The sequence below is a fragment of the Bombus flavifrons genome, chromosome 8, assembly GCF_040668555.2.
Source record: "Bombus flavifrons isolate JBK064 chromosome 8, iyBomFlav1_principal, whole genome shotgun sequence".
Lineage (NCBI taxonomy): Eukaryota > Metazoa > Arthropoda > Insecta > Hymenoptera > Apidae > Bombus > Bombus flavifrons.
The window spans coordinates 10,063,448-10,090,406 of NC_138449.1; the positions used below are offsets into that span (position 1 = coordinate 10,063,448).

General features: G+C 35.7%; 2 protein-coding genes and 1 long non-coding RNA gene across 5 annotated transcripts in view; all 3 read left to right on the top strand.

Moving 5' to 3' along the window:
- wb (wing blister) overlaps positions 1 to 26,959 on the top strand; it is a 199,748-nt gene that overhangs the window by 90,366 nt on the left and 82,423 nt on the right. The window lies entirely within an intron of this gene.
- Positions 13,370 to 17,750, top strand: LOC138182508 (uncharacterized). 2 transcript variants are annotated; one of them, XM_069118442.1, is made up of 3 exons: positions 13,370 to 13,596; positions 13,652 to 13,694; positions 13,810 to 17,750. In XM_069118442.1, exon 3 carries the CDS (start codon positions 13,840 to 13,842, stop codon positions 16,153 to 16,155), a length of 2,316 nt encoding a protein of 771 aa, XP_068974543.1. In that variant the 5' UTR covers positions 13,370 to 13,596; positions 13,652 to 13,694; positions 13,810 to 13,839; the 3' UTR covers positions 16,156 to 17,750. The 2 variants fall into 2 exon arrangements, with proteins under 2 accessions (XP_068974543.1, XP_068974544.1); XM_069118443.1 differs by lacking the exons at positions 13,370 to 13,596; positions 13,652 to 13,694 and having other exon boundaries at positions 14,123 to 14,298; positions 14,373 to 17,750.
- LOC138182512 (uncharacterized) lies at positions 23,440 to 26,094 on the top strand. The gene is made up of 3 exons (XR_011173812.1): positions 23,440 to 24,919; positions 24,997 to 25,552; positions 25,628 to 26,094. It is a non-coding gene; the product is annotated as an uncharacterized LOC138182512 (long non-coding RNA).

Genomic DNA, 26,959 nt, shown 5'->3' on the forward strand with positions numbered 1-26,959 from the left:
AATAGAGTTGTTAGATCATTGGACGTCTTACTAATAGCAGCTAGTGCTTCTCCGCGTGGATAGTCGTACGAGTAAATACTTGTGTAATTACTTATTCGTAGCAATCGTTTATTTTACCACAGCTTTGTAAGAAATCTTTTAATTTCTCTGTGCAAATGTTCTGGTATTGCACTCTCAGTTTAATTCCTATTCACGTCACATTTACGTTCGTAGACTTCGTCCTGTGTAAAACAACGACGAAACATCTTAACAACCAATTACGTCTGTATAATATTCAAAATACTGTCAGAAGAGAGCAAAAGAAAAAAGAAAAAAATAGATTCTATCGGTTTTATCTCTCTAAGTGTGCTGAGACATTTTTCAAACCGGATAATATCTACTATAATGTATGATTTATTTTTGATAAATTATTTTAGGCTCGATAAATAATTTCAAGAATTATTCCTCGATGATCCATAAAAGCGTTCGCAGCCCCTGAACGTTCTCCCCGATGGCTTTCCACCATAGCCTGGAACCCACGCAAAAGAAAAGGAATTTATTGTTTCGTGTTCTCGCAACTTATCCATGGCAAGAAAGTGCGAAATCGAATCCTTATTTACGATTAGTCGAAACAGCGGCCAGGACACCGTATCTCACAACCGCGTCGAGATACGGGGACAGATATCGTAAGATATGGCGCGCCATACACGAGACACGAGCCTCTGGCTTGCTTTAGCTCATTCCATTCGAGCCGCCACTTGCCTGAGATGTTAATTAGCTTTCTGCGACTACGACGATACGCAACTTATAATCGTAAACTCATTTTTTTTTGTAATTAATTTTTCTATAACTCTAACAAACGATTCTTCGTTAACTTCTATCTTCTATTCTTGATCGTTATCTTAACGAATACAAAAGTCCGATCGAACAAACCTTTTACCGCCAATCTGGGTCAATTATCGCGTTTCATAGGAAAGCAGCAGGTGTTCCAATGGTCTCTAGACGAGAATGTACGTAAAACTGAAGACTCTAACGTGTATATACACTATGTGGCAGTATACACAGTACTAGGAATTATAGTAGTACTTGGAATTATAGCCTGGCGAAGTCGTTTATTAAAGGTTCATAACTGAAACATCAGATTTTCACTCGGCTATATTCTACACCAATTACCCTCTCGCATATGTAATTTTATTCTGTTATCGGAAAAACTGGTGATTTTCTCCTCGAATTTCATCTGTTCGTCTTTGATCCCTTACTCTATCGTTAATGAATTTTCGAGATGAAACCGGTGGCTCGTTTGCCTAGGGAAAAAAGAGAACGTTTCTTATCCTGGTCGAGCTGCATAAATGCACCCGGAACTCGTTAGCGGCTGCACGTTTCCCAGATCCGCTAATCAGGCAAAATTATGCTAAGGTTAATCGCCGTTCGCCAGTAGATAGATCGGACGCGTACGGTTAGCAGAGGCAAAGATCGGTCTCAGCGTAAATCAATCCGCGTATCTCGGACATAGCCTCTCTTTAAAACGTCTTTAGTCAGGCTTACGCGGCAATTAAACGTGGGCAGAGGTGTTTAGGTCGCGGTGCGATAACCGAGCCGCTTAATAATCTCTGTACGTCGTCCTGTATGCAAATCAAACGTCAATCATGCTTCCATCGAAGCACGAAAATGTCGTAAACACTGCTTATAAGCATCTAGATATTTTGATCGATTTGTACTTTATTAGCAATGATGCGTGAAATCCACTAAGACATAAGAAATTAAATTAATGCACATTAGCAAACTGTGGATTTCTGCGTATTTATGGAGAATTTTAAGGTGCAGGAATTTACGTAATATTGCACATGACATGGACAAATATATAAATTATTTACAATAAAATATTTCCTACGCAATAGGTATTTCTGGGCAAATCTAAGTCTCCTTAAAACTCTCCTTGGAATTTATACTTTCATTTATTTTTCATTTATATTTATATCTTTGACCTATATATATATAATACGTAGTTATTATACATTAATATATACATATATATATATATATATATATATATATATATATATATATATATACAGGGTGGTTGGTAACTGGTGGTACAAGCGGAAAGGGGATGATTCTACGCGAAAAAAGAAGTCGAAAATATAGAATAAAAATTTTTTTTTAATTTTTCCATCGAGACAACGATTTACAGTGAGATCCGTTATAACGAAACGTGGTAAAGTGCACGCGTACCGAGCGAAAATTCGAAGTCGATTTTCTCGAAAACAAAGCCTCAAACGAAAAATTTTTATTCTATATTTTCGACTTCTTTTTTCGCGTAGAATCACTCCCTTTTCGTTTGTACCACCAGTTACCAACCACCCTGTATATTAACCAGCATATGTATACATATGTATATGTTAATTGCAACTCTCCCTACTTTCTTACCTCATATACCAAGGATTTTACTATTATTTTCCGTTTAAAGAAATAAATAAATACAATACAACACTTAGAGGGCGAAACAAATCTCTGTATCTCCGTTTCACTATCTCACAAAAGCAAAAATCAGCGTGAACACACTCGTGTTGTGTATCGCTTATTGAAGTTCCTGTCGTCGTTACTCTGCATCAAACCTTCTACGTAACATCGTATCTGTTCGCGGTATACTATCGTTCGAAAAATAGCAAATGCGTCTACCCGTGTTGTAAACTTTAACCATCATGAAGAATGCAGCAAACAAACAAGACCTGGATCGTTATTTTTTTACACATTGTACACGCCTGTGCCAGTAGAGACAAGCAGGCCAAAACGCTAAACAGCGAGCCAACAACTGATAGCCGCGCACAGCAGGGACAACACGCCACGAAAACGTAGCTGAACCACCGTTTCACGTTCACGGAAATGATGAAAACTGCCGCTGCTTGCATTGTGCTCTCTGCTATACACAGAAGTTTATACGATGCCCGAAGCGTAGATTCGATCGTGCCTACCGTAATGTTTCGTGCATGCGAGCGGTGGTCAGCAGATAGCAGAGGATCATTTCCACAAAGCACCGGGGCCCGGGGCTTGTTCCAAGTCCAAGCTATGATCCAGAGACTCCGGTGAACTTTACAAGTGGACGCGAGTTCGCATTTCACGACGCGATACACGGCAATAACGGAATGGCGAACCTTCGAGTGTTCGTGTCGTTCTCGCAATCGTTCGCCATTGGCGTTTCCAGAGTCGTGCAACGTGTCCGCGAATGAATTTTTCTCGGATCGAATCGATATCGCGAGAATGTAACGTTTACGTGGAGTACCTTTTTGAAATGAGAAATTATGTTCATCGTGGAAGTACGATGTAATCGTAAAGTTAAACGATCGCCATTGAAAAAATTCTATTAGAAACGGATGTTTGGGACAGCGATGATATACGAGCTATCGATGCTTCGTTTCAATGTCATTATTCATTTATCCGTGTGCTTAAAGAAATTCTAGTTACCTGGCAAGATTCAGAGGGGAAATTCAGATTCTTTACAGCGAGATTTGTTTCGTTAATTCGCTATGTTTGATAAAGAAACGCTTCCTTGTCGAGTACTCGCGAATGTATGCTTTCAGAGAAGTCGTTTGTCTCGAAATATCGCGATTTCTCACTTTCATCTGGAAATTACATCGATAGGAAGCGTGAAATACGTGAATAAGTCAAGGTATAGAAAATAGAATAAGAATAAGAAGAAATAACAAAATACTTGAATTTCATCGAAGCAAATAAAAATTCGTAAAATCGACAGTGGGTCGATTCGGAGAAAAAATTCGAAGGAATCTCGATTTCCTTGCAGCAAGATTTAACCAGTTAGTATTACACCCGCGACGAAGAAATGGCAATATTTCCTGTTATGACGAGTATACTCGTCGTGCGTAGAAAGTAGCTACAATGTGCTGTTTAAAGTGCAGTAAATTTCAGTAATAAAATTAAAAAATACAACAGTCATCTCATTACGAATTAATTTTATATTATAGCAACCACACATACTCTGCGTCTAACGAGTATACTCGTCATCGCTTACGTTTTACGACGCATTTTACCTACACACCGTGCAAAGAGATCGCAACAGCTAACTGGTTAAATCGCTCGAATTCCTTCGGGTAACTCACAATCAAACCAAATCACTCGCGGTTGTTAAATGCATCAGCAACATGTTGCACAGTCGTTACAATCTACGTTGCTCGATTAAACATTTGAAAAATCAAAATTTCTCCTCATCAACGAGACACGAATACAAAGGCAACGGCATACCATCGAATCGCGCTTTTAATCTCCACCCAGTTTTCGAGGGCCGCTCCCAACGTACGAATCTCGCTCGACTCGAAACTCGAGCCTCGAAACCGGCGCGCAACTACAATGCTACTCGCGAGGGGGTCGACGATTATCGTGGCAACCGTCTCGATAGCTGGTTTGACGTTTTCGCGGTTCTCGAGTTTCCATCCGGATCCAGTCGATCTCTCACGGAGCGAGACTCGCAGTCCACCCACGCTCGATCCTGATCGAGGATCTAAGTATTTACACAGTACAACGGCGAACTTTCTGAATGGCCAACTTCGTAAAAACAGCGGCAATATGCATCGGTACATTTTATTTATTATTTCATCGTACACGAGATGTCAGGATTTTTATATCTGTCAATAAAATAAAATTTGTCAATAGAATCTACGAGTAGAAGTAAAAGGAAAACGTTACGTAAGTGTATAGATTATTTGAGCGTGTATTATACTACGGTTATGGGAAAAATATGAAACATGGAAGAAATGATAATAGAATCGTTATGAGATAAAGAACGATTGATAAATTGTATTTATGTGTTATGTATTTGTGTATTCGATCCGCGCGAAGTATCACGAAGTATCTGTGCCGTGGAGGTAGGTAACTACCGTTTACGCAATTGAAAATAAATGTAAATAAAGGTTACCGGTACAGATCTACAAGAATTTAATCCACAAGAAGAAATCCGCGAAAGAAAGAATGATAGTGCGCGTTTATACATTTTCGCTATACGTACGAGTCGTTTAAGTCTTTTCAGTAATGTCGTGTTTACGCATCGTTTTACTACTTAGTTTTACATTTCGTTCGGATTCTAATAGCGGCACTTAAACGAAATCAAGAGATTATTTGAAATTGCCCGACTTGCTTCTCCTATCGAGCACAGAGCACTCGTATCATTATCGAATGAGATTGAAAAAACTCGGTGATTTATCCTATCTATTGGTCTGCTAATCCCCGCGCGATCTGGTTCTCATCAGCAAGCGTAGGCAGCTATCATCGGAAATCCCAGTCATATACTTCTGATCATGGCACAGGGTATCTTATCGTGCTCGCGCCAGCAGAAAGATCGAACTGTCAGGAAAAAGTGCAACGTACACGAGATTATCGACAGACAGCCAGGCGTGGAACTGGACGAAGAAGAGAAACGACGTAGATCGACTGATTGTAAGACGTTTCAAATAAAACAAGGTAATCGTCCGAAGCCTAAAGGATTTGGAAACGGTAAACAAAATTAGCTGCGAAATCGAATCGCCATTATAGAGCTTCGACATGGTCGCATTGTAAGATCCTATGGTGTTCTTGTTGCAGAATCTGCGAATTTGATTATACGTTATATGATTATTACGCAAGCTACAACATATCGTATTGTGTTAGAGTAGTAACAAACGAAAGTTTTATCTTAAAATTGTATAAGTAGTTAAAATTGTCAAGATAACATTTATCACATAATTATATATGTAATTATTTGTTATAACAAGAGGGAGAATCGGTGCGCATGGAGAAATATCCTTTTGCATTTACATTTCTTTCAGATACAATCTATTTTACGCAAAATTATTTTACGTCTTGTTTAATGCTTAGACATTTTTCATTTTGTGGAAGCAACTTATTTCTCAACTAGAAAATTTTTGCAAACAAAATTGCTAATTATTTCATTCGGATTAATTATTTCATCTTTACCATCACTTTCGTGTCGAGTAAGAAACATGTATAGTACAACAACAGAAGCTTCCCTAACGGCTAAGATATTTCGTAACAATCCAAAAGTGCAACTTACGTTCAGGCTAGATCGTCCATCGAGTCTTACGATCGGTAGATCACTTTTGGTAGATCGTTCGCAGCAGAAGCGCCGCTTAAAGCCGTCAGTAAGTCATTTCTTACGCGGTGTTCGAGGGGGTCGCAGAAGAAAAGACGGGCTTCCTACCATTCTCGAGCACGCCTTATCGATCGTACTGCACGATAAAACGTCATTCCCTTTTTAAATCGCCGCCGATATACAATACGAAGTGGCGGCGATCCTCTGGCCCGATAACGGCTTCTGTATAAGGACCCTCGCGGACAGTGACACGGAGGCGACATTTCGTGGCCGTTCTTGCTGCCGCCTCCTCTTGTTCGCGCGCTTTCCCCGCGCCGCGACCGACCCGTGCTTAGGAGCCGGACCGCTCTTTCACTCTCGATCCACGCCGCAAAAACTCGACGAAACCGCGGAATGCTGTCTACCAATACAAGCTTCTATCCTCCGGTGTATAGATTTTCGATGTCCCGACGTATCATCATTGTTTGGCGAAACCGATGGATCATACCACTCGCGTGTTCATTGATTTATGTGGGTTAGTTAAGAGGTGGCATGATACACGAGCATCTCGTATACAGTTTGATCGCGGCTTTTTTCGCAATAGATCGCTGCGAGTAGATTGTTCGATTGCGAAACGACGATAGACGGTATTACCACTAACTTTCAAAAATATAGGTTAACGAGTACGTGGCTGTAACTTCGATATTATTAATCCATTGTCATATAACATCGCTTTCGAAAGGGAAGAAAAAGTTCGATAAGCGAGCATACGTAGCAGGGTGCATTTGTTATTACACCAAATTCGTCGAAAGAAATATGAAAAATCGAACACCTATCTAAAAGCCAGGGGGTAATTACGGCGCCACTTGGAGAGAAAGATCGTCAGGATCTTTTCTTTTTCTCTTTATTACCCTTAAAGTTACTTTATTGCTTGTTATCGTTCTGCTTCTCGACGACCAAGCACAGCTCTTTAATACGCGCCCTTATCAATTCCAACGATCGTCCCACAAAGTGGAAAATAGTTACGATTATTATCGTGGTGGAAGATTGAAAGCTTCCTCGATCGATTCCCAAGCACCTTGTGCCAGGCAGAACGCATCGATTTCGTACGTCATTTGCACTGAATATCGGAAAGTCGTCGCTATCAGATTTAATTGGTGTTTCTCGATCGTTTTCCCTTCTTATCCGCTGACTCCCGCTGTATCCAAAGACGTGGCATTCTACGTGGTGCGAGTCCTCTTAGCGAGCACGTACGCTCGCTAATGATGCAATCGGCCCATCAGATACCTCGACCGGCTGCCTTCCTCCTCCTGCTCCTTATTTCCTCGCTGCTTGCTCCTTAACTCCTTATATACCCACCTGACTGTACTAGTCCTGATCGTCTAGACTCTAAAGTCTAGAGAACGCGTGGGTTGTAAGTGCAACGGGTGATCGTCTAGTTACTTACATTTTTATCCATTTAGCTGTGAATCACAGTTGCTGATATTTTATGATTTCTATCGTATTTTTAAGTCTCGACTGGATAATTGCAACCTGCTTTGGATCAATGAAAATGTTGTAAAGTATTATGTTGAAAATAATCGAACGACGACTATGAGACACTTCCGTTGTAATCTGTAAGCGAGCTCTGTTTTTTCGTTGCATCGGGTTAACAAACAATAAATATGTAATTTGTCTCGTTGCAAGAACATTCCCTTTCCACTTGCCTCCTTGCAATTGTTCGTCCCAAATTTTACCGCAGTCAGACTTTTTGACTTTGTTCGTTCGCGTACGTATTTTAGAATAATGAAGAGGTTCGTCAATTAGGTTCGTGAAAGCGTCCATTCAAATGTGTGTAACTCAAACGACGTAAACTGTTTGGGAGAATTTTTAGTTTCCGTGAGTTAGATGTATATTGGATAAATATCGTTCTATTCTATCGAAGGAAGATCGGTGGTCTCCTGTATCGTCCACGCGACTCGTAACCTCATCCGCTGCAATCGAGCACCCGTGAAAACACTACACACGATGGAACATGCACCGGCAAAGATTACGCTTTGTCGAGTTTTGTCCCCGTGATTCTTTGACTTGTCTGATTTATCTGACGGCAAAGGCTCGGATTTATGTGGCGTGACAGAGCCCGATTACGTAATTAACAGAGCGTTTTGAAACACCCGGTAGAAACTGCTGCGACTCAACACCTGGCCACGCAACGTGTTCAGGATTCCTGGTACGAGAGTCGGGGCAAATAACGTTAATCTATCGGCTAGTGTCAGACGATTGTGAGATTTCATTCATGAAATCTCCCGGAACTCCTGTAATCTTCGTAAACGATTAGGCGAGAAGCTAGAGCCACGGGACAGAGAAACAAAGACGCAGATATCGATGCAACGCGAAGGATTTTCATTCTTAAAACAGCGATTAATTTACAGATGGCTTCTTGAACCCTGGCAATCCAATCGGATTAATTACGAATCGCCATTTATTCGATGACTTATTTATAGCTGTGAGGAGTCGCGTAAAGCAGCGAGAAATCATACGGCGACGATATTTTCAGAAGTTGATGGAAATCACTGAGTTCCTACGAAAACGATATGTACATATCCAGCAAGCAAATCACGCGCGAAATTGACTTGATCTTTTTGTTTATAATATTCCGCGTATCTGGCGTTGATTAAATTCCAATGGTACGAAGATTTCATTAAGAGATCGCGTTGCCTAGATCCCTGAGAAGTTATGTTCTCACTATGTATATAGTTAACGTGGAGATTTATCAGAGATTCTTCTTTTTTATGTCGTTAATATTAGAAAATAATTGGTAGACGATGATTAATTGAATCTAATTATCTGAGATTTTTGTTACACGTGTTTGATTATTTTTTCTTCGATAAATATGTAAATACATATGAGTCACGAAGTCGCGAAACATGTCAACTGAGATTCAAAAATTACTCGCTCGGCCGGGCAAAAAACGCATTATCATAACTGGTACAAATTCATTGGGTGGAACGTTTTTTATGTCGACGAACCTGTAAGAAACAAACTAACCTCAAGTTCTTTTTAAATTTGCATTAGAGGCAGATAAGCGGAATTTGAAATTAAAATTTCGTGCTACCCCTCTTTATGTGCTGTTGATCATTCCACTTTAAACTTCAAACCGATTGTCAAGTCCTTTGGAATCGCTAAAATAACAAAAGTGTACGTACGATCAAATCTTTTTATTCTCTTCGAATTTTAATTCGCATAAAATAAATATAAATTGAACGCGTAAGAAACGAACATTTTGTATATTAATTATGAACAAATGATTCGTACGATCATTCCGTAAGATAATCTGAATCGAAAATTGGATATTTAGTAACTTCTTATCAGAACACTTAATACACAGTGACTTACCAAAGTATATGAACGCTCGTTGTTGAAAATTTTCATGAATATATCACGTGTATCATACAAAACTTTTTAAAACTTTAATAATTTACAACGAAATACGATTATCATGATGATATTATACAAATGAAGAAACGCTTTAAAAGCAATCGGTTTATCTTGTTTCTGTAAAATATAAGACCTATTACTTTCGCAATTATCCAATATACTCGTCTACACACCCCTACTGGTTTCCACTTCGCGGCTCGTAGGCCATAATAATTAAATGGTGGAAAAAAGCTTCGACAAAGAGAAAGAAATAGTGCGTCGATAACATTCCACGATAATTATACACGCCCATTAGCCTTTTGATTAAGCGGAAACATCGAATGATACCGAGTAGAGAGATCTCGTAACATCTCTAGCTTAATTTGTTGGCAAAAATATTGTTCCGTTAGACGCTGTTCGTTGGCAATTAGTTAAGGATGGATTAAAACACCATTCACGGTTTATCTAAATCGTTATATCGCTCTGTTATGGATCGTTTCTAATTCTATTACCGTATACATGTATCTAAGCTATGTATGATTTTGTTTCACTTTATGTTTCTCTTTGGATGTATGAAAATTATCTTCCATGAGATATATCCGCAAAATCATTTTCAGGATTGAAATGAGAAAGATTTCTTCATTAACGTTCACTGTCGTATTAACTATCAACGTATTTCGTATTATATGGAACAATTTCATCAGTGGTGCATAGTTTCCTTATTTTTTCAATCTTTCAAACAGTAATCGTAGCTTAGGAAATTCCAGTTATCCAGAACAATGATTATTGACAGCAGAAATTATGTTACTCAAAGAACTCAAAGTTTTTTACAAACGTTGATAAGCAAAACCTACGTGCCTTTTGCAGCAATAAAGATGGACCTATAGAAAAGTTACATTACCATATTATAATTACATTAATATACTCAATTCCAACAATACCATAGCGTCTCTGAAAATCGACAGGATCATCTTAGCCCCTTCTATCGATCTCCAACAGAACCATCGTATAACTATAGGAAAATTACAATACTAAGTGCAACCAGCAACTCCGATACAACAAATATATTCAATTCTAACGATACCATAGCATCTCTGAAAATCAACAGAATTATTCTTTTCCATCTGTGCTCATCCTTGGCAAAACCATCGCATGACTCAGTCCTCGAACATGGCATCTTCGATCCCCTGCGTCTCGCGCAAACTTGCAAAAGCACCTCGCAACCCGAAGAATACACCCTCGGTGTGTGCAGCTGCTCGAAAGATCAAAGGATTCCGATAGTTGCCCCTAGTTCCCCTTGGATATCTCCCTGGTTGCGTCCATTGATCGGCCACGTTTCTCCAAGTAGCTCCTAGTCTCCTCCAGAGATAGGCGTACGTATGCTGATTTCATGCGTGTAAGCACGACTAAAAGCCATTCTAGCACCTGCGGGTGGTCCCCCGCATACCGCGATCTTGTAGCCAATCAATTTCTGTACATCCCGGCAATTTCCATAAACTGGACGTTGATCTCGAGTAAAAGGCGATGCTGCCGTTGCCTCGTTTTGCTCCTGCCGCGTGTACGCGCGGCTACGAGCACTACACACGCTCCGAGCTTACTTGAGAGGGACATCCGCTTCGTTTTATCTCGAACACATGGCATTCCATTCATCGGTACACGCAACGGCAACGATTGCTTCGTTTGTCGCGTATTAATCCCCGGAGAAAACTGTTCGAGCCGATCTGCGATTTGTTGCGCGATAGTTAAAGGACTGTAGTGGTTGGTTCTTGAGCAAATTGTTCCCGGACTAGTCGTGTTCTATTTTTTAATGCCTTTCGAACTGATTGCTTAAAAATGAGCCAAGGGTACAATAACGAACGTAATTATCTTGATCGTTATTTGTTATTTTAGTACTCTTAATCTTAGGATTTCGATTTTTGATACTTTCGTTAGAACGTTAAAAATAGAAGTTTCGTCATTGTATTTCTGAATTTCTTAAGAAACTGTGATACATGATAATTTTATATTTAGTCACATTTCGTATGTATGACGTTTCAACTGTGTTTATAATTATAATTAACATTTTATATACATACGCAACTACTTTCTTCTTATTTCCTCTTGAAATTACTCGAACTCACATGGCTAAAGTTCAAGCAATTTGTCTAATACGAACGAGGCTTTGACCTCTAATGCTACTATAAAATTCCAAAAACAGTTTCAAACATTTCGCTCTGCACTAGCAATTAAATCTCTACCTAGTTGCACATAGAAACTTCATTAACGTATGATGTATACTTAATCACCTCTCCTTTCTTCTGCTTTCACAACTCACCTCACTTCATATTTCTTCATTCCCAATCTCACAGACTATCTAAAAATCATTCGTTTACATTTCTTCGTCGGTGGACGAACGTTAGATCGGTATCTTTGACCCCTTCAGGGTCCTCTAAACAAGTTGCCGATCCGTAGTTTACGAGCAAAACCAATTGACACAGCTCAGCTTGAATTATTAACTCGAACAGCAGAGAGCCGGTTGACTATTAGCCTATCAGAGCTATCTCTCATTAACCATAGCAGCTTCAGCAGTTAACACGATAAAGCGAGCAATCCGAGTAACAGATCGTGGCACATCCACTGCTGGCAGAGGATATCGATTCAAGAGCTAATTCAATTTGTTATCGACTTGCCAACTTGCAGCGCTGTTGATCGTAATGAATGACGAGATTTAACAAATGCATCGTACTTAATCAGGCCTTCGTGATCAGCGAACAATAACCGCGATTACTTTTCTCATTGGTAACATTGGATGTGCAACGTTGCTTAAGAGTAGATGTTTCGATTGGGAAAAAGTTCTTTTTTATCGGAGATACAACGGGATTAATTGAGAATGACAAATAAGTTTCATAGAAGCTAAGACGAAGATCGAAACTTTTCACGAATTAAAAGGTTACAATGATTATCATGCAAGCGTTCGACATCAGAGAAAATTGATACTCCGTTTAACTGAAATAGTAAAAGTATATATGTACTCGTGAAAAGTATCCTGTGGTTTGATCAAGAAAATCTATGCTATGAACGTAGGATAATTGGCGCTGTAGCTCTTGCCACGCGTCATTTATTCTACAACTGGCGAGCAGAGTAATCGTATTAAAACAGTAAACTACCTCGCAGTTGTTACATAAAATATGAAATTAATAATTTGTAGATGTTTGGAAAAGATGTTAATAGTAGTATTATCTATACTTTATATAATCGTTTTTCATTTAAAGCAAGTGTAATACTTTCTTTTCGATGAGAAAAATCATTTAAATGCCTATGTAATAGATAAATGAAAGTTATTTAAATTCACCAATAAAATATCAATTGACAACATGAAATATGATTAAAAAATTGTTTTTGTTTTTAGAAATGTTTCCTCTGAATTTCTATTCTGTACATATATGTAATTTGTAAGTACCTACTATAAAAGAAGTCTCTGCTGAAATTGGAAACAACTTACTTTGGATCAGCAAAACGAAATTGTGTGCCTTTTTTTTAAATTGCGTTTTCTGCCAGCAATTGTTACATTATGTGGAAAAAAGAATTTAGCTACATTATCGAACATAAATATTAGTATATCCACTTGTCATATTTATTAGATAATTCTAACAAATTTTACTTTATTTGCTGTTTTTCGTTACAACGCATATTTGATATAAATGGGATAATACATTTATGATAAAATAACTAGAAAGTAAAGCAATGAAAAGCTAATATTTATATTAAATATTAATATAAATATAAATATTAATAAGTGCGCTAGTATTTACTTATAGCCGGCAATGTATGTTTACCGCGGAAGGGCCCCGTGCCGTTCGCGGTACATTTCTCCGCACGATTCGATATTTCCCCTCTTGTCATATATTCGCATGTTTCCCCTACCATCAGAGATGAGGCGATGTTTTTGATAATCACAATGAGGGACACTTATTATTAGTGTTTCACTGGCTTCTTTAATAATGCATTCTGGATCTCCACACTCTGGTATACTATACTTGATTATTAACGATTTGAAATTAGAAGATCCATTTATCAACTCTAAGAAGGCATGTTGAAGAATATCACACATTAAATAAACAAAATTCTAACTGAACGGAAGCCACAACTAAGGTTATGTGTAGCCATGTTTTTTCTGTATTGATAGATTATTATAAGCTAGCAAAACTTAAAATTGAAACCTACGTTAATAACTTTGCTATAAAATACAAGCTTTTAGTAAGACGTAATTAGATCACTTATCAAAATTTAAAATATATGAGAGGTAATTTGGTTATTTCTTAATCACTGCATAACGTCGGTAATTAATAATACAACAAATGGAACTTCCTATACTACAGTATTTTAAGTTTGAATTAAATTTGCAACGTATGGCGATGATTAGTATGGCAACATGGCTATGGGAACAATCACATATCAGAAATAAAATACAAGAATTTGTAATATTTGAGTATAAAGAGCGTGAGAATCAGAGTAATGAGAAGAAGTGGCATGATATAACAAAATTAATATTAAAACAGATAGACTCATATATATTACATTCAATATTGAAGATCGAATTAACTCACATAATAAAATCTATAGGTGAGAAGATATTTAACTGGTATGAGTATATTCGTAAGAATATTGAATATGGTAAAAAAGAATCAGCAATTAATTATATTGAGAAAATATATTGGACTCATTATGGATCAGTAGATGAGGTAAAGATATTGAAATCATTTTGGATAGATAACCCAAGATTAAATATTACTACAGTTTATGATATGGCATGTGAGTATGCTTTAGAAGAAAATATCAATGATTTATGGGAACAAATACCAAGAGAGGTGCAAAATAAATGTTATGAAAATATATATACGGAATATAAGTATCTTATATTAGCATATTGGCAATGTTGTAGGGATGGAAATTTATCGCTATTTACTAGATATCTTGAAACAGCAGTACATTCAGGAAGGACATATATGTATAATCATTTATATAATAAATATCATTCAGTAGAAGAGAATATGTTTAGATTGTCAATCTATGGAGGATATAGCAAGGCTGTAGAATATTTTTGGGATAAGTTAAATGAGGAAGAAAGAAACAGAAATGTAGTTAGTGGTATACAAATATCTGTTACTAGCCATATTTCTGATTATACGACCATTGGGGAATCTTGTCATAGACAAGAAAAGTGTGTAGAAATATGTATATTTCTTATAAATCAAGTGAGAACAGGCCATAAGAGAAAGACTATAGCTTGTATTGTATATGATTCATTTGAGGATGATATATATGTATGTAGCATTTTAACAATGATATCATCCATGTGGCCATGGCAAGATTTTCTTGGACAAATATTAGACGAATTAGAGGCAGCTTTGAAAGCGCAAAATAATGGCTATACTGGTTTAAATTTGTTACATGTGATTACATCTTGCATGAAAAGAGATTATAATTTAGGTTATGTAATAGAAAATAGTAAGTATGGGATGATACTACATGAAGTATGGCATAAAATCCCTGCATGCTTAAAATCAAAGATAGCTGACACAGATCCACATTTAGATCTCATACAGGATTTATTACAGATTTGGTACTTACCAGGCATAAAGTTAATAATTAATGCTCCGGAGATGACACAATGGAGAAAAAAATTATTAGAATCTGGATATATAATATGTATAAGGATAGCAAAGTTAATAAGGCTAGGACAATATAAATTATTAAATCAATTCACAGAGGAAGTATTAGTTTTTGAAAAAGACAAGAAGCTTTTTAAACAAGCCATTGATATATGGGATGATTTCATAAATAAAGACCAATATGATTTGGTAGATAAATTATTAGATTGGCAATCTGATTCCATAGAAGAGAAGGAAGAGCTTAAGAGTAAGATAAATCATGTAAGGCTTTGTCTAAATTTTATAAAAGACGATGAATACGAATTAGCAGATAAGTTGCTAGATTGGAAATTTTCTACAAAAAAAGCAATACAAGTTTGTAAGGATAGTTTTAAAGACAATAAATCTTCATATGATTATATTTATAAACTATGGGCAGTAGAAAAAGAACATATAGAAATAGCACGAAAGAAATCTCATAAGTTTTTAAACTGGTTTTTACACTCAGAAGAAGAGATAGTATGGTTTAAGAAACAGAAGTTAGTAAATGACCAATTAGAAGAAACACTTTGCGAGTTATTTATAAAAAATAATTATTTTGAAACAATTGAGTATTTTTTAGATTGGTGTTTATTATCAAAAGAGGAAATACAAAAGTTAAAGCAAGTACTAGTAAATAGGAAAATGTTTAAAAAATGTAAATGCAATATAATGTGGAATTATGTAGATATAGCAGAGAAATTTATTAAATGGGCTTTTGATGAAGAGGCAGAAAGGACAAAGTTTATTAGACAATTTGTGTTATCAAATGAGGGTATAGCGTATTGTGCTGGTTTCATAGCAGGGAGAGGTGAAAGCATAACTGGCAACGATATGCCAACATTCTACGAAGCAATTATTAGATTTAATAACTTTATCGATTTTTGGATCAAACCTCTAAAGAACCTTGATGAAATGAAAGATAAATTAAAAGACTATATATGTTGCTATGATACAGATGAAAATATGGAAAATTATGAAATATTTATGAATTTATTGGACAATGTAGATCTAACTAATGAGGGGATAGACTAGTAATATGAATATATAATTATCAAATTGCTAAGTAGTATTAGGTGGTACATATATCACAGACTAATAAGCCAGAAGTAATAGAGTTACTAATAAGTGAGCCTATTAATAGTCAATGAATTAATATTTTTAATCATTACATGGTGGAAGTAATTTGATACAGAACAATGTCAAGGTACCGTGGAGAGCAATATGCTTTATTATCAGAATAAACATCAACTATACATTCTCCATTAAAGTCACGATTTTTCTTAAATTTCTTCCTTAATGCAGTGATCTCTAAATTAAGTATGGAGTATATATTTTTAATAGAAATATGATACTGCTAAAACGCTGGTATTTAAAACTACAAAATGGAAATTATAATTAATAAAGAAATACTATCAAGGAATGGTAATATATTTATAGAATTGTGTATTTTATAATTCGTATATATATGGAAAATATTCTATTACTTCCACAAACATTATTTTTCCTTTTAATGTTAGATTTAAGAAGCACGAAAAGAAATCTCAGTATGCAATTGTTTAAAAAGATCTCAGCTATATTATTTCTTAAGACCTATAAGATAACTGACTTTTCCTGACGAAGAAAACGAATCTTGTTCACACGTAGTATTTACTGTAGCGAATAAATAGGAAATAGAAAATAGATGCAAAGGCACGCAGCGTGTTGTTTAAACCATAACGAATCTAAAAGATAGAGACATGACTCACTGATAATACAGATTTTATGCAGCCTCCGCATTTCTTCCTTGTAAATTGCAACACGACCTTACTCTACCGTGTTTCACCTCAGGAATAACCACTTACGGTGACATCTTAAAAGGTACGATTGTATTTCATAGCGACAGTCAACGACTGTGAATTCATTTTGTAAGTCAGTGGTAGGAAAAAGGAAATGAGATGTTTCAGGAAATCATGAGAATATAAATAATGAATGGAATGCAGTACGCATTGTGCTCAGTGTTCTCGTTTGGTGTAAATGTTAGACTCGGACTTATAAAATGTAAAAATTTAATGGTTGAAAGGAAGAGACTGTAGATTCGGGAACACGTGCAGAATATTTTATAGTATTTTATAACATGTATTCAATGGACTACGTGCAGCTTCTAGGAGTTTTAGACTCCCATTTTTCAGTAATTCAAAGCCACTTCTATTGTTAATACTTTTATTTTATGTATATTTTTCAAAGAAATCTATTTTTTAATAAATATTCAAAATATGTATGCTATATGCATATTCTATTTATTATATATTAGTTTTATTAAGTTATTTGTTAAACAGGAGTTTAGGATTTAATAAACAATAATGTATTATCTTTCTTTTTATGTATTTTCAAGTATTTAACATGCTATTAAACGATTCGATATTCAACATACTTACTTGGACTTAATTAATTACTATATAAATCTTATCATAAATACAATGATATTCACACATGCTTTTGTAGCCACTGGCATATATCAAACATTGTCAGTTCCAGATTAATTAAAAAAATGAACTATTCCTATTCCTTCATACTCTATTTAATAAACATACTCAGATTCAACATAATACGACTATCGTCGAACTATGAAATCGATGCAGAATGGATTCGCAATACCCGCATGACACGATCGTGGCTTAGCTGTCTATTTCAATAAATTTTTTCACGGCTTGTCTCATCGTTTGTGAAACAACTGTTTATAGTGACACTCGCTGCAGGTACACTCGTGATGTTAATTCACGAACCTATAATTATAACATTTACCAGATTGAGAAATATATCAAATGTCCAAATGGTAAATCATACACACTGCGTTTATAAAAAAAAAAAAAAAAAACAGAGTCTGACAGATACGATCGCGATTTCATTCAACCCAATTCGTTTTGATTTGATTTGAATCATCGTAATGAAAGGGTTCGTGTTTTCCGAACACAAAGTGCACGTGTGTTGTTCGCCGCAAAGTACGGTAGGAGCTCGACTCGAGTTGCAGGTTTATAAATTCTCGCCTCCAGTGCGCCAACTTACGCGCCGAGTCGAGAGGTCAAATCGTCGATACCAGGTAGAACGCAAGTTTTTCGCGTAGAACATCGGAAACTGATACACCAGCGTCAATACCGCCTCATAAGTGAAATTCAGCCTCTAAATAAAAAAAAAAAAAAAAAAGGTGGTTGGACAAGTACAATTCGCTCAATTGTATCGTTCAGTCACGATATATGAAATACGAGTTACGTAATTACGAATGATAGCCTGGAGAATTTGTAGAATTTTGATATGTACTTTCCATAGTCGGTTATATTATTGATTTAATTTATGTATAATAAATTATAGTTTCAAAATTGCTGAAATTTTCATAACTCAAACTTCTAAAATTATGATTATATCAAATTTCCAAATATAAATCATACTTGCATCCTTTATCCTATGAACCTTACCAACTGATTACACAAAGCAACAAAAATAAAAATGTAAATATGTACTTACGTACGTCTATGATTTGCTTAATCTAGAACACTTATCGATCGTTCCATTGTCCACTAGATTTCATGTCCGCGTTTCCTCTATACTTTGACAGCATTCTTATTACATTGTTTCAGCGAGTTGGGAGAATTTCGAAATACTCCCATAGAACGCGGTACAGCCCCTCCATATCTCCGGCCGGTGCTTTCGCGCCTGAACCGCACGATTTATACTCTGACCTATGTATAAGCTGCGATTTATGCCCTGTGCACTTCCACTCTACCCATCGTCGTTTAGATCGAGCTGGATGCTGTGGTAATTTGCCACAAGATATCCCGAGTGCATTGTTTCGGAACGCTCGATAATCGGAGCGAAGCCTCGCGGCGCAATTCATATTCTGACTTATCTATGCTCGTTTTGTTTATTTTAGAAAGCTTTGTTTCTCTCTTCTCTCTTTTCTTTCTCCAGTCATCAGTTAATTTTATTATTCCAGATTTGTGAGTCATCTGTTCAAATAAAAAGATTCCGGGAGTTGAAACATTCTGTTTACGATTCTTCTCTGAAAGCAATTTATTCGTTAAAAGATTATCTAAATGTTTGTAAAGATATAAGTCCATAGATATTTGGTAGTAGTGGTAGTAATCGAAGAACAGTGATTCGTTGATTGAAAGTTAAAAACGATGGTAACGTAGTCGAATCTGTAACGTTAGACCGCGTGATTTCGCTAAATTTACTACCGCGTGCTATAATAATGCGATTGACGACGCCTACACGATCCAGTCGATGGTTAATTTACAGGGTGGTAACGTGGTACGCGTTACTAGAAAATAATTCCACCTACGCGGAGGCGGCGAGCGCCAGAGCTCGAGCTCTCGCGAGAGGGTGGTACGCATAGCGTATACACGGTGGCATGGAATCTGGTTTTTAGTGGCCGACTTTTAACTTTTTTTTTTTAGCGCCACGGGTGCTGTTGAGACGAACGAATAACTTTTCAACCGGATCGAATCTCTTGGTTTTTCTTCCTTCTAGCCCTGTATTTGTGATGTGTATGTTTTCTTAAACTAGCGAACGCTAGATGGAGCGCGATCTTTTTGATCGGACGTTCAAAGATATGTTTGAAACTGAGGGAATACAAGATAATATTTATGACACGTGGAGAATGTTGTTTGGAAGACAACCTTCTTTCTCTGTTTTGTTAGATAAACAAGGGGCGTTTCTTACATTTTTAGCGATGTATTTCCGTACACTCGTTTATAAACTTATTGTCTTCCTCGTTTCGTGCCACTTGTATATCGCTCTTTGAAAAACTCTATTGACTGCTGATTAAATGTTTCAGAAAAAAACATTTGTTGTCTTTTGATGCACAGTATATACGTATAAGGTACAGAAAACGTTAGATTCTTCAGAAAGCTCAGACTACTACAATTTTAAACTCCTCCTTCATTTCGAAATGTTTACTTCAAGAAAGGGTCATTTGTTTGATGAGGTCATCGATGATTCATACGCAAACTGTACAGTGTTTCTTCAAACAGAGGTTTTTGTACTGGATAATACAGGTAAACTATAGGAGAAAAATATTTTTTTATCGGTCAAATACTTCTCTCTATTTTTACGTAAATATAGGAAAAAAATTTTCCTGCTGAATTTTTTTATTAAAAGAAATTACAAACTTTATTTAATAAATATATTGATAAACAGATGTTTATATAAATTTATATGGATAAGTTTATATAAATTTAAAGATGCAAACATTTACAAAATTCACATAACAACGCATAAATATGTTAAATATACTGTTAAATGAATGTAACAAGATCCAAATATCCACGATCTATTAATAAATATTTCAGAAATTTTTCAAGTATTGTTAAAAGACCATAATAAAATACGTCTGCTTATGGAACGTACAGAATTTTATTACATGCGATAATAATTACATATAATTTAGATATATAATTGATATAATTTTAATTTTTAACATTAATTTTCGCCGTCGACGATAAGTCAGTAGTTAATCTAAGTCTACATTAATGTTGAAGAGACAAAACACGCGTTCAGGTACTTAGAACGTACCTGATCGTCGCAGGCGAACCACGTAATGCGACCCCAGCTCGGGGCTAAACGCGTATATCAAGTAGCCGGGGAATGTCGAGATTTCCACTCTTTTCTCTTTTCCCTCGACAGACTGGAAGGCTGCGAGTCGTTTATTCGTTCGCCACTGTCCCCGGTAGCAACGAGAGCAGACGAGCGTGTGGCGACCGCCGCTATCAGATCCATTATAAATCCACGGCAGAGCATCCAGCGAAATGATTTAATGCTACACGAGTCCGCGAATTTTATTTTGCACGCTGCCCGCGATAGACCATTTCGATGCAAATACACGAGCTACACGCGGCCGATTGGAAATCTGTTTTGGTACTTTTGACGTTCGCAGGGGCACGTGTCAGCGAGCTATATTCGATCCTTTGGTTAATTGTTCTTTGATCAATTGCCGATTAACGAGGACTGATCCTATTTCCCTACCGTTTATTGTTGAGAGAGCAAAGGAGGATTGTACAAAATATTGATCACTTCGAATTAATAGATAATCGTTCTAATGAGATCGCTTTTGAAAAAATAGTAAAACTATTAAAATGTGCGCTATTATGTTCTATTTTATTTGAAAACGTTGGGATAAGTATTATAAATGTAGATACTATACAGTACCTACTATGAGTAATGATAAGTACAATAACAGAACAGTAGTGCATTTTATATCTTAAATAAAAGTATGTGGTCACTTGACAGTAGCCGGAAATATTCTACGACAGAAATAGAATTTTCCAAGCAATTAAAATCTCATTTTACTTTTAATTATGTTTACGTCTCTTCTTTATGTTATTATTGAAATTTTCCATTCTCTAAGCTTTACATGATATTTTCGGTACACACCCCTAGTGGTTTTTCCAGAACCTTCATAAAACTTCGACAATGAATGATTATATGCATGTGCAACCAGAGTAATAAAAGGTTAAGTAAAGTTCGGTGATATTCTCATTTCAGATTTTGCACGATCGTTTTTGCTTCGTTGTACGACGTTCCTATAAAAGAAAAACGATTCACAAGTAATCGACAGATACACTTATTTATTTATTCATTTATATATGTGTATAAATACACATATATATGTTCCTGTGTATCATCATAAGAGATTACGCATCAACATTCTGAACCTCTAATGCTATTCCAAAGGAAATATGTTTATATATGTACATGTATATGTATATAACATTATTAGAATAACATTAGAGGTTCAGAATGTTGATGAGTTATCTCTGAAAATGGAGGAAAAATTTATGTGATAACATCATTTATTGCAGATTTCGCAGAAACAAAGAAAGTGAACGGTGTCTAATAATTCTAGACGAAAAATAAAGTTTTATGAGCAACACCTTTGTGCGATCTATATACGATATAAAGTAATAAAATATTATAAGTAACTGATTCTTTATTCATAATTCTTGGTAGAATTGTTAAACTGAAAAGAACGTCGAGCTAACAGCTGTCCTTAATAATCGCAGTCCCTCCTTATTCTATTTTTAAAACTCTAGGGAAATAAGAATGTGTACATAGTCAAAGCAGTGTTATTGAAGGAGTAATATAATTTATACTTGTCTGCAACCAAGATATTTGTGTTTCCTTTTACTGTTTGGACATACCAACGTAGAAGAAGTAAGTTGAGGTGGCCAATAAATATCGCTTATTCTCTCTCTTATTGGCATGGTCAAAAATTTCTTGATTGATTTATTGGTTTTATGGTTGAAAAATTTTACAATGATATCCTGGACTACCTGTATGTCATTAGCCGACTAACATGCAAAAACGAACACGGCGTTCTTGTGGAAAAATAAGAAAAATATATAGAATACAATTGTTTATTCTCGGTTTAATTTTCGAGAAAATTGAATTCGAAATTTTAGCAAGTATACTTGGACATGACTAGTTGCGCACTCAACAAGACTAAATAATCGACAGTAGGACATGTGCATGTGAGAAAATATGTCGGAAATGTACAGTTTTTCCGTCCAAGCCTTCGTATGTACATGCGTATGATAAACTTCCAAATTTATTTTTCTCGGAAACAAAACGTCTCGTGAAAAATTGGAAAAAATTTGAAAAGAGTAAGAATATGTCTAAACAAATTTTATTATTTCTTCTATATATATACTATATGTAATAACACAAATCCTGGGGGTAAATCAGACGATCGGTTCTGGAAAATCGAGTTTATTTTGGGAATAAATTAAAATAAATACACTAACAGTTAATAACAAATCTACTACAAATTTTACTTGAAAAATCGAGAATCTATTTTCTAAATTCTAAATTACAGTTGTTCTCTCGTGATCTGATCTATGCAACAAAATGACTGCCGCCGAAACAAGGCAAAAGTCGGTTGGTGGGTAGTTTGAATTTTATAGAATTTACATATATACAGGGTGGTTGGTAACTGGTGGTACAAGCGGAAAGGGGGTGATTCTACACGAAAAAAGAAGTCGAAAATATAGAATAAAAATTTTTTTTTTTATTTTTTTTTAATTTTTTTAAAAATCTTCAGTGAAATCCGTTATAACGAGACGTGATAAAGTGCACGCGTACCGAGCGAAAATTCAAAGTCGATTTTTTCAAAAACAAAGTCTCAAACGAAAAATTTTTATTCTATATTTTCGACTTCTTTTTTCGCTTAGAATCACCCCCTTTCCGCTTGTACTATCAGTTACCAACCACCCTGTATATGAGAAATAATAAAATATAAATAAATAAGCATATTTAATTTAATAACAATGAAATATGTATATATATACAAATTTAATTATTTATTAAATTTTATATAGGCAATCACGTCATGTCCGTTTTTACATGTTATTCGGCCGAACTCTGTATAATACGTCCGTTTTCCGGTTTTCCTCAACGAGAGGCGAAATTCACAAGAGTGCTCAAGGGCGTGCCGATATGGCACAAAGAATGAGTAAATCTCCGAATGATAATGGCGCTCTTGAACGTACCACGGCAAATAAAGTGATTCACGAGAACGATGTTCGGATCAGACTGCCGAGAGTCGTTTACGCGGTTGTTTTAAAATAGAATGGCCACGTGCTGAACGATATCACGAGGCCTTAGGTAAGAGTTACATGGTGGTACACGTAAGAAAGATACGGAACGTGCGTTAGAAAATTGAAATAGAATTTAGAGGAAATGGGTCGGAGATGTATCGAAAGCCGCGTGTATTTTTGTTTGAGTAAAAATCGTTCGGGAGTTGATTTCTGCAGATTGCGGAAAATGGTATTTTAAAAATGTTTTAGGTAACGTAATGATAGATCTATGTCTATGTACAGGGTGCAGCCATTACAACACGTATAAGCGGGCACGAGGTGATTTCATATGAAAAAATAAGAACAATATAGGGAAAAATTTTTTTCTTATTTAAGACTTAGTTAACGAAAATATCGAGTTTAAAAATTTATCACGTATACTTGAACATGGCTAACTGCGGACTAGATAGGACTAAATAATCGACAGTAGGTCATTCTATGTATGAAAACAAGTCGAAAATGTAGAATGAAACCTTTTCCACAGACGTTTTGTTCCTGAAAAAATTCCGAAAAAGCCTTAACCATGTTCAAGCATATTTAATAAATCTTCAAACTCGATTTTCTCGAAAATCGATAACTAAACTTAAATGGAAAAATTTTATTCCATATTTTGTTTTTATTTTTTCATAAGAAATCGCCTCCAGCACAGTTTGTACATGTTATTTGCCCTCACCTTGTATGTAGCTTGTTATCAATAAGATTCTTTGAAATACTTACACTACATTGAATCGTCACACAATCATTAATTATAGACTGTAGTTTAAAGTTTCTGGATTACGTTAAATGGATGGAATTATACGATACTAAATACGATACTAAAGATTCAGGTTAAAATACAACCTGTATTGATTGCGATTACTCTTTCTATAGTTCGTCTACTGGTCAACTCAAATATGTCATAAATACTGAGAAGTTGAAGCTAACAGCGATCCGTAGCAATCCGCTTTTGAACATAATATTTGTCATCATATATGCTATAGTAAATAAATAGAGTCCTTTGCATCTATGATATGCTTTAATAGCAGGTAAATACTTTGTTTACCTGTGGAAATTTTCGGTTGCGGATAGATTATATCCAGCAAAAATTGTATGTAGCTCAATACTCGATAACCGCAATGATTGTCACCAATGCACAGCAGTAGAAAAACAAGGAGAAATTAATGTTTCGCCAAAATAATTTGGTGCCTAAGGTAGTAAGCATAGTTAATAAATATGTATATAAATAAATATGTATATGTATATAATAAATTTCCTTCCTTTCTTCAAGAACTTCTCGTCAAAGATGGATTTCTGCCCGAGCTATATCTATTGATCGTCGTACGAAAGTTTTTGCTCTTAATTAGCTGTTTTCGTAGCTGAGATGAATGACGTAATTAAAGAGAGAATAATCAAGAATCAATGTTATCGAGGAATATCAGCTTCTCTTCCGGCAGGTCTACTGGCCTGCCGACCTGCAATGATTTACTCCGATCGATAATATGATATGCAAATTATATTCGTATGGTAGAGATTGGTTACCCGCACCGCAAAAGATTTAAGTGGTTTCCACACAGAATATTTAAACTGGCTTATGTCGGTTGATCTGCGCAATTTGTAGATGTTATAGAGTGACCCGACCACGTTTCTCGAAAGCTTGAAGCAGAAACTGTAGAGAATCGACAGGGTACAAAGTTCAAGTCAGAATTGGTTTGAGGAAAAAAATTGGAATCTTATCTTTTGTAAATAATGACGCTACAACCGAATTTTTATGTTTATCAGGGGAGACTTAGGATGTTTGTAAGCACTTGCATAGATGGATGTTGGAGTATTATGACTTTTACATAGTAGGTTTCAAATAAATCTGAAAGTTAATTTAATTTCAATTTCAATCTTGTGAAAGTTAAATTTATGAATTACAGAAATGAACGTTATGAAAATTAGTTTTAAGAAATGGAAAGAACGAAGTGTTCGTTATTTAGGTTTCTGGTGTGATGCTTCAGTTGAAATAAATAACAACAGAAAAAATAATTCTTCATGAAAATTAATTTCTTTTATGCCTTACATACTTTCCATTTCCATATTGTATTTCCACTGCCATTCTTTATTTTGACATTTCACATATGACAGCTGCTTAGAAACAAGATGAGAAAGTGTGTCGCTCGCAATGACATTCTCAATTTAATTTTTACCTGTTTCAATTTTACGCGTTAAACGTTCATGTCTTATCGAGTGAAAAGGTCACTACATCGTGTTGTAAGCACGATTTCAACATCATAAGACTTTGTTTCTCCCAAAGACTTCAATCGCGACATTCGAGAAAGTGTCTCTAGTAAATCCCATGAAAAACATTGTGTTTTTAACTTTCTGCATAAATGAATATTTTGCTGCAGGTAGATATTACTCGAGTCGTAAATTCCCCTTATGTAACATGCTAGCGACACATTCCTTGTCAAAGTTCCACGAATAACTTTTCATTCACAGAGATAATGATATGTGCTTTACTAACCCTCCACCTGCATACTGCATCGTTTCCGAACAGTAATTTTATGTAATGTTTCATTTTTCCCATGTTTTTATTTCAATTTTGCTTCGCTTCAAAGAATCAAGATAACATGTAACAATAAAAACTGTCGGATGATATTCTGGAAGCTTGAAAGAGTATTCAAGAATTTTGGTGGATTTTTTGAAGCACAGAAACCTAAAAAAAACCTGCATGAACTTAAACGATACAGTATGCAGACAACGCGACGTCAGTAAAAATAAGGTTGCTGACGGAGGATTAGCTTCATGAAAATATATCTTCGTTAATATAGATCAGCAATGAAATAATATGAAAAACGATACTATACTGCGTGCAAAAAAGAAAGGAATAATTGCAAAGAGATACTAAAGATACAAATATGCATAAGATATAAAAATACAAATGATATTCAATATCAAGCTCGTTCTACCATTCGACTCAAACAAAGCTAGCATACGAGCTATCATACGAGACACAAACTGCTTCCAGTAATATATATATGATAAAAGCTCTCTGTGAAGACTCACGCGTTTCACTATTCTTCTCACAAATCATTTTCCATGAATCCTTTCCATCCTTTCCATCGAGTTGTAAATCGACAGGAGAGCTTAAAAAGAGAGCGGGAGGGAAGAAAAGAAGAAGAAACAGCTTCTTAATGAAGAGGAAGTCGCCGCGTTGTTCGATGATGTATCCTCTGTATACATTGTTTGCACATCTACGTCTATAATTG

What these genes read in the sequence shown, in the direction of transcription:
- LOC138182508 (XM_069118442.1), top strand. Translation starts at nt 13,840, where the DNA reads ATGGCGATGATTAGTATGGCAACATGGCTATGGGAACAATCACATATC.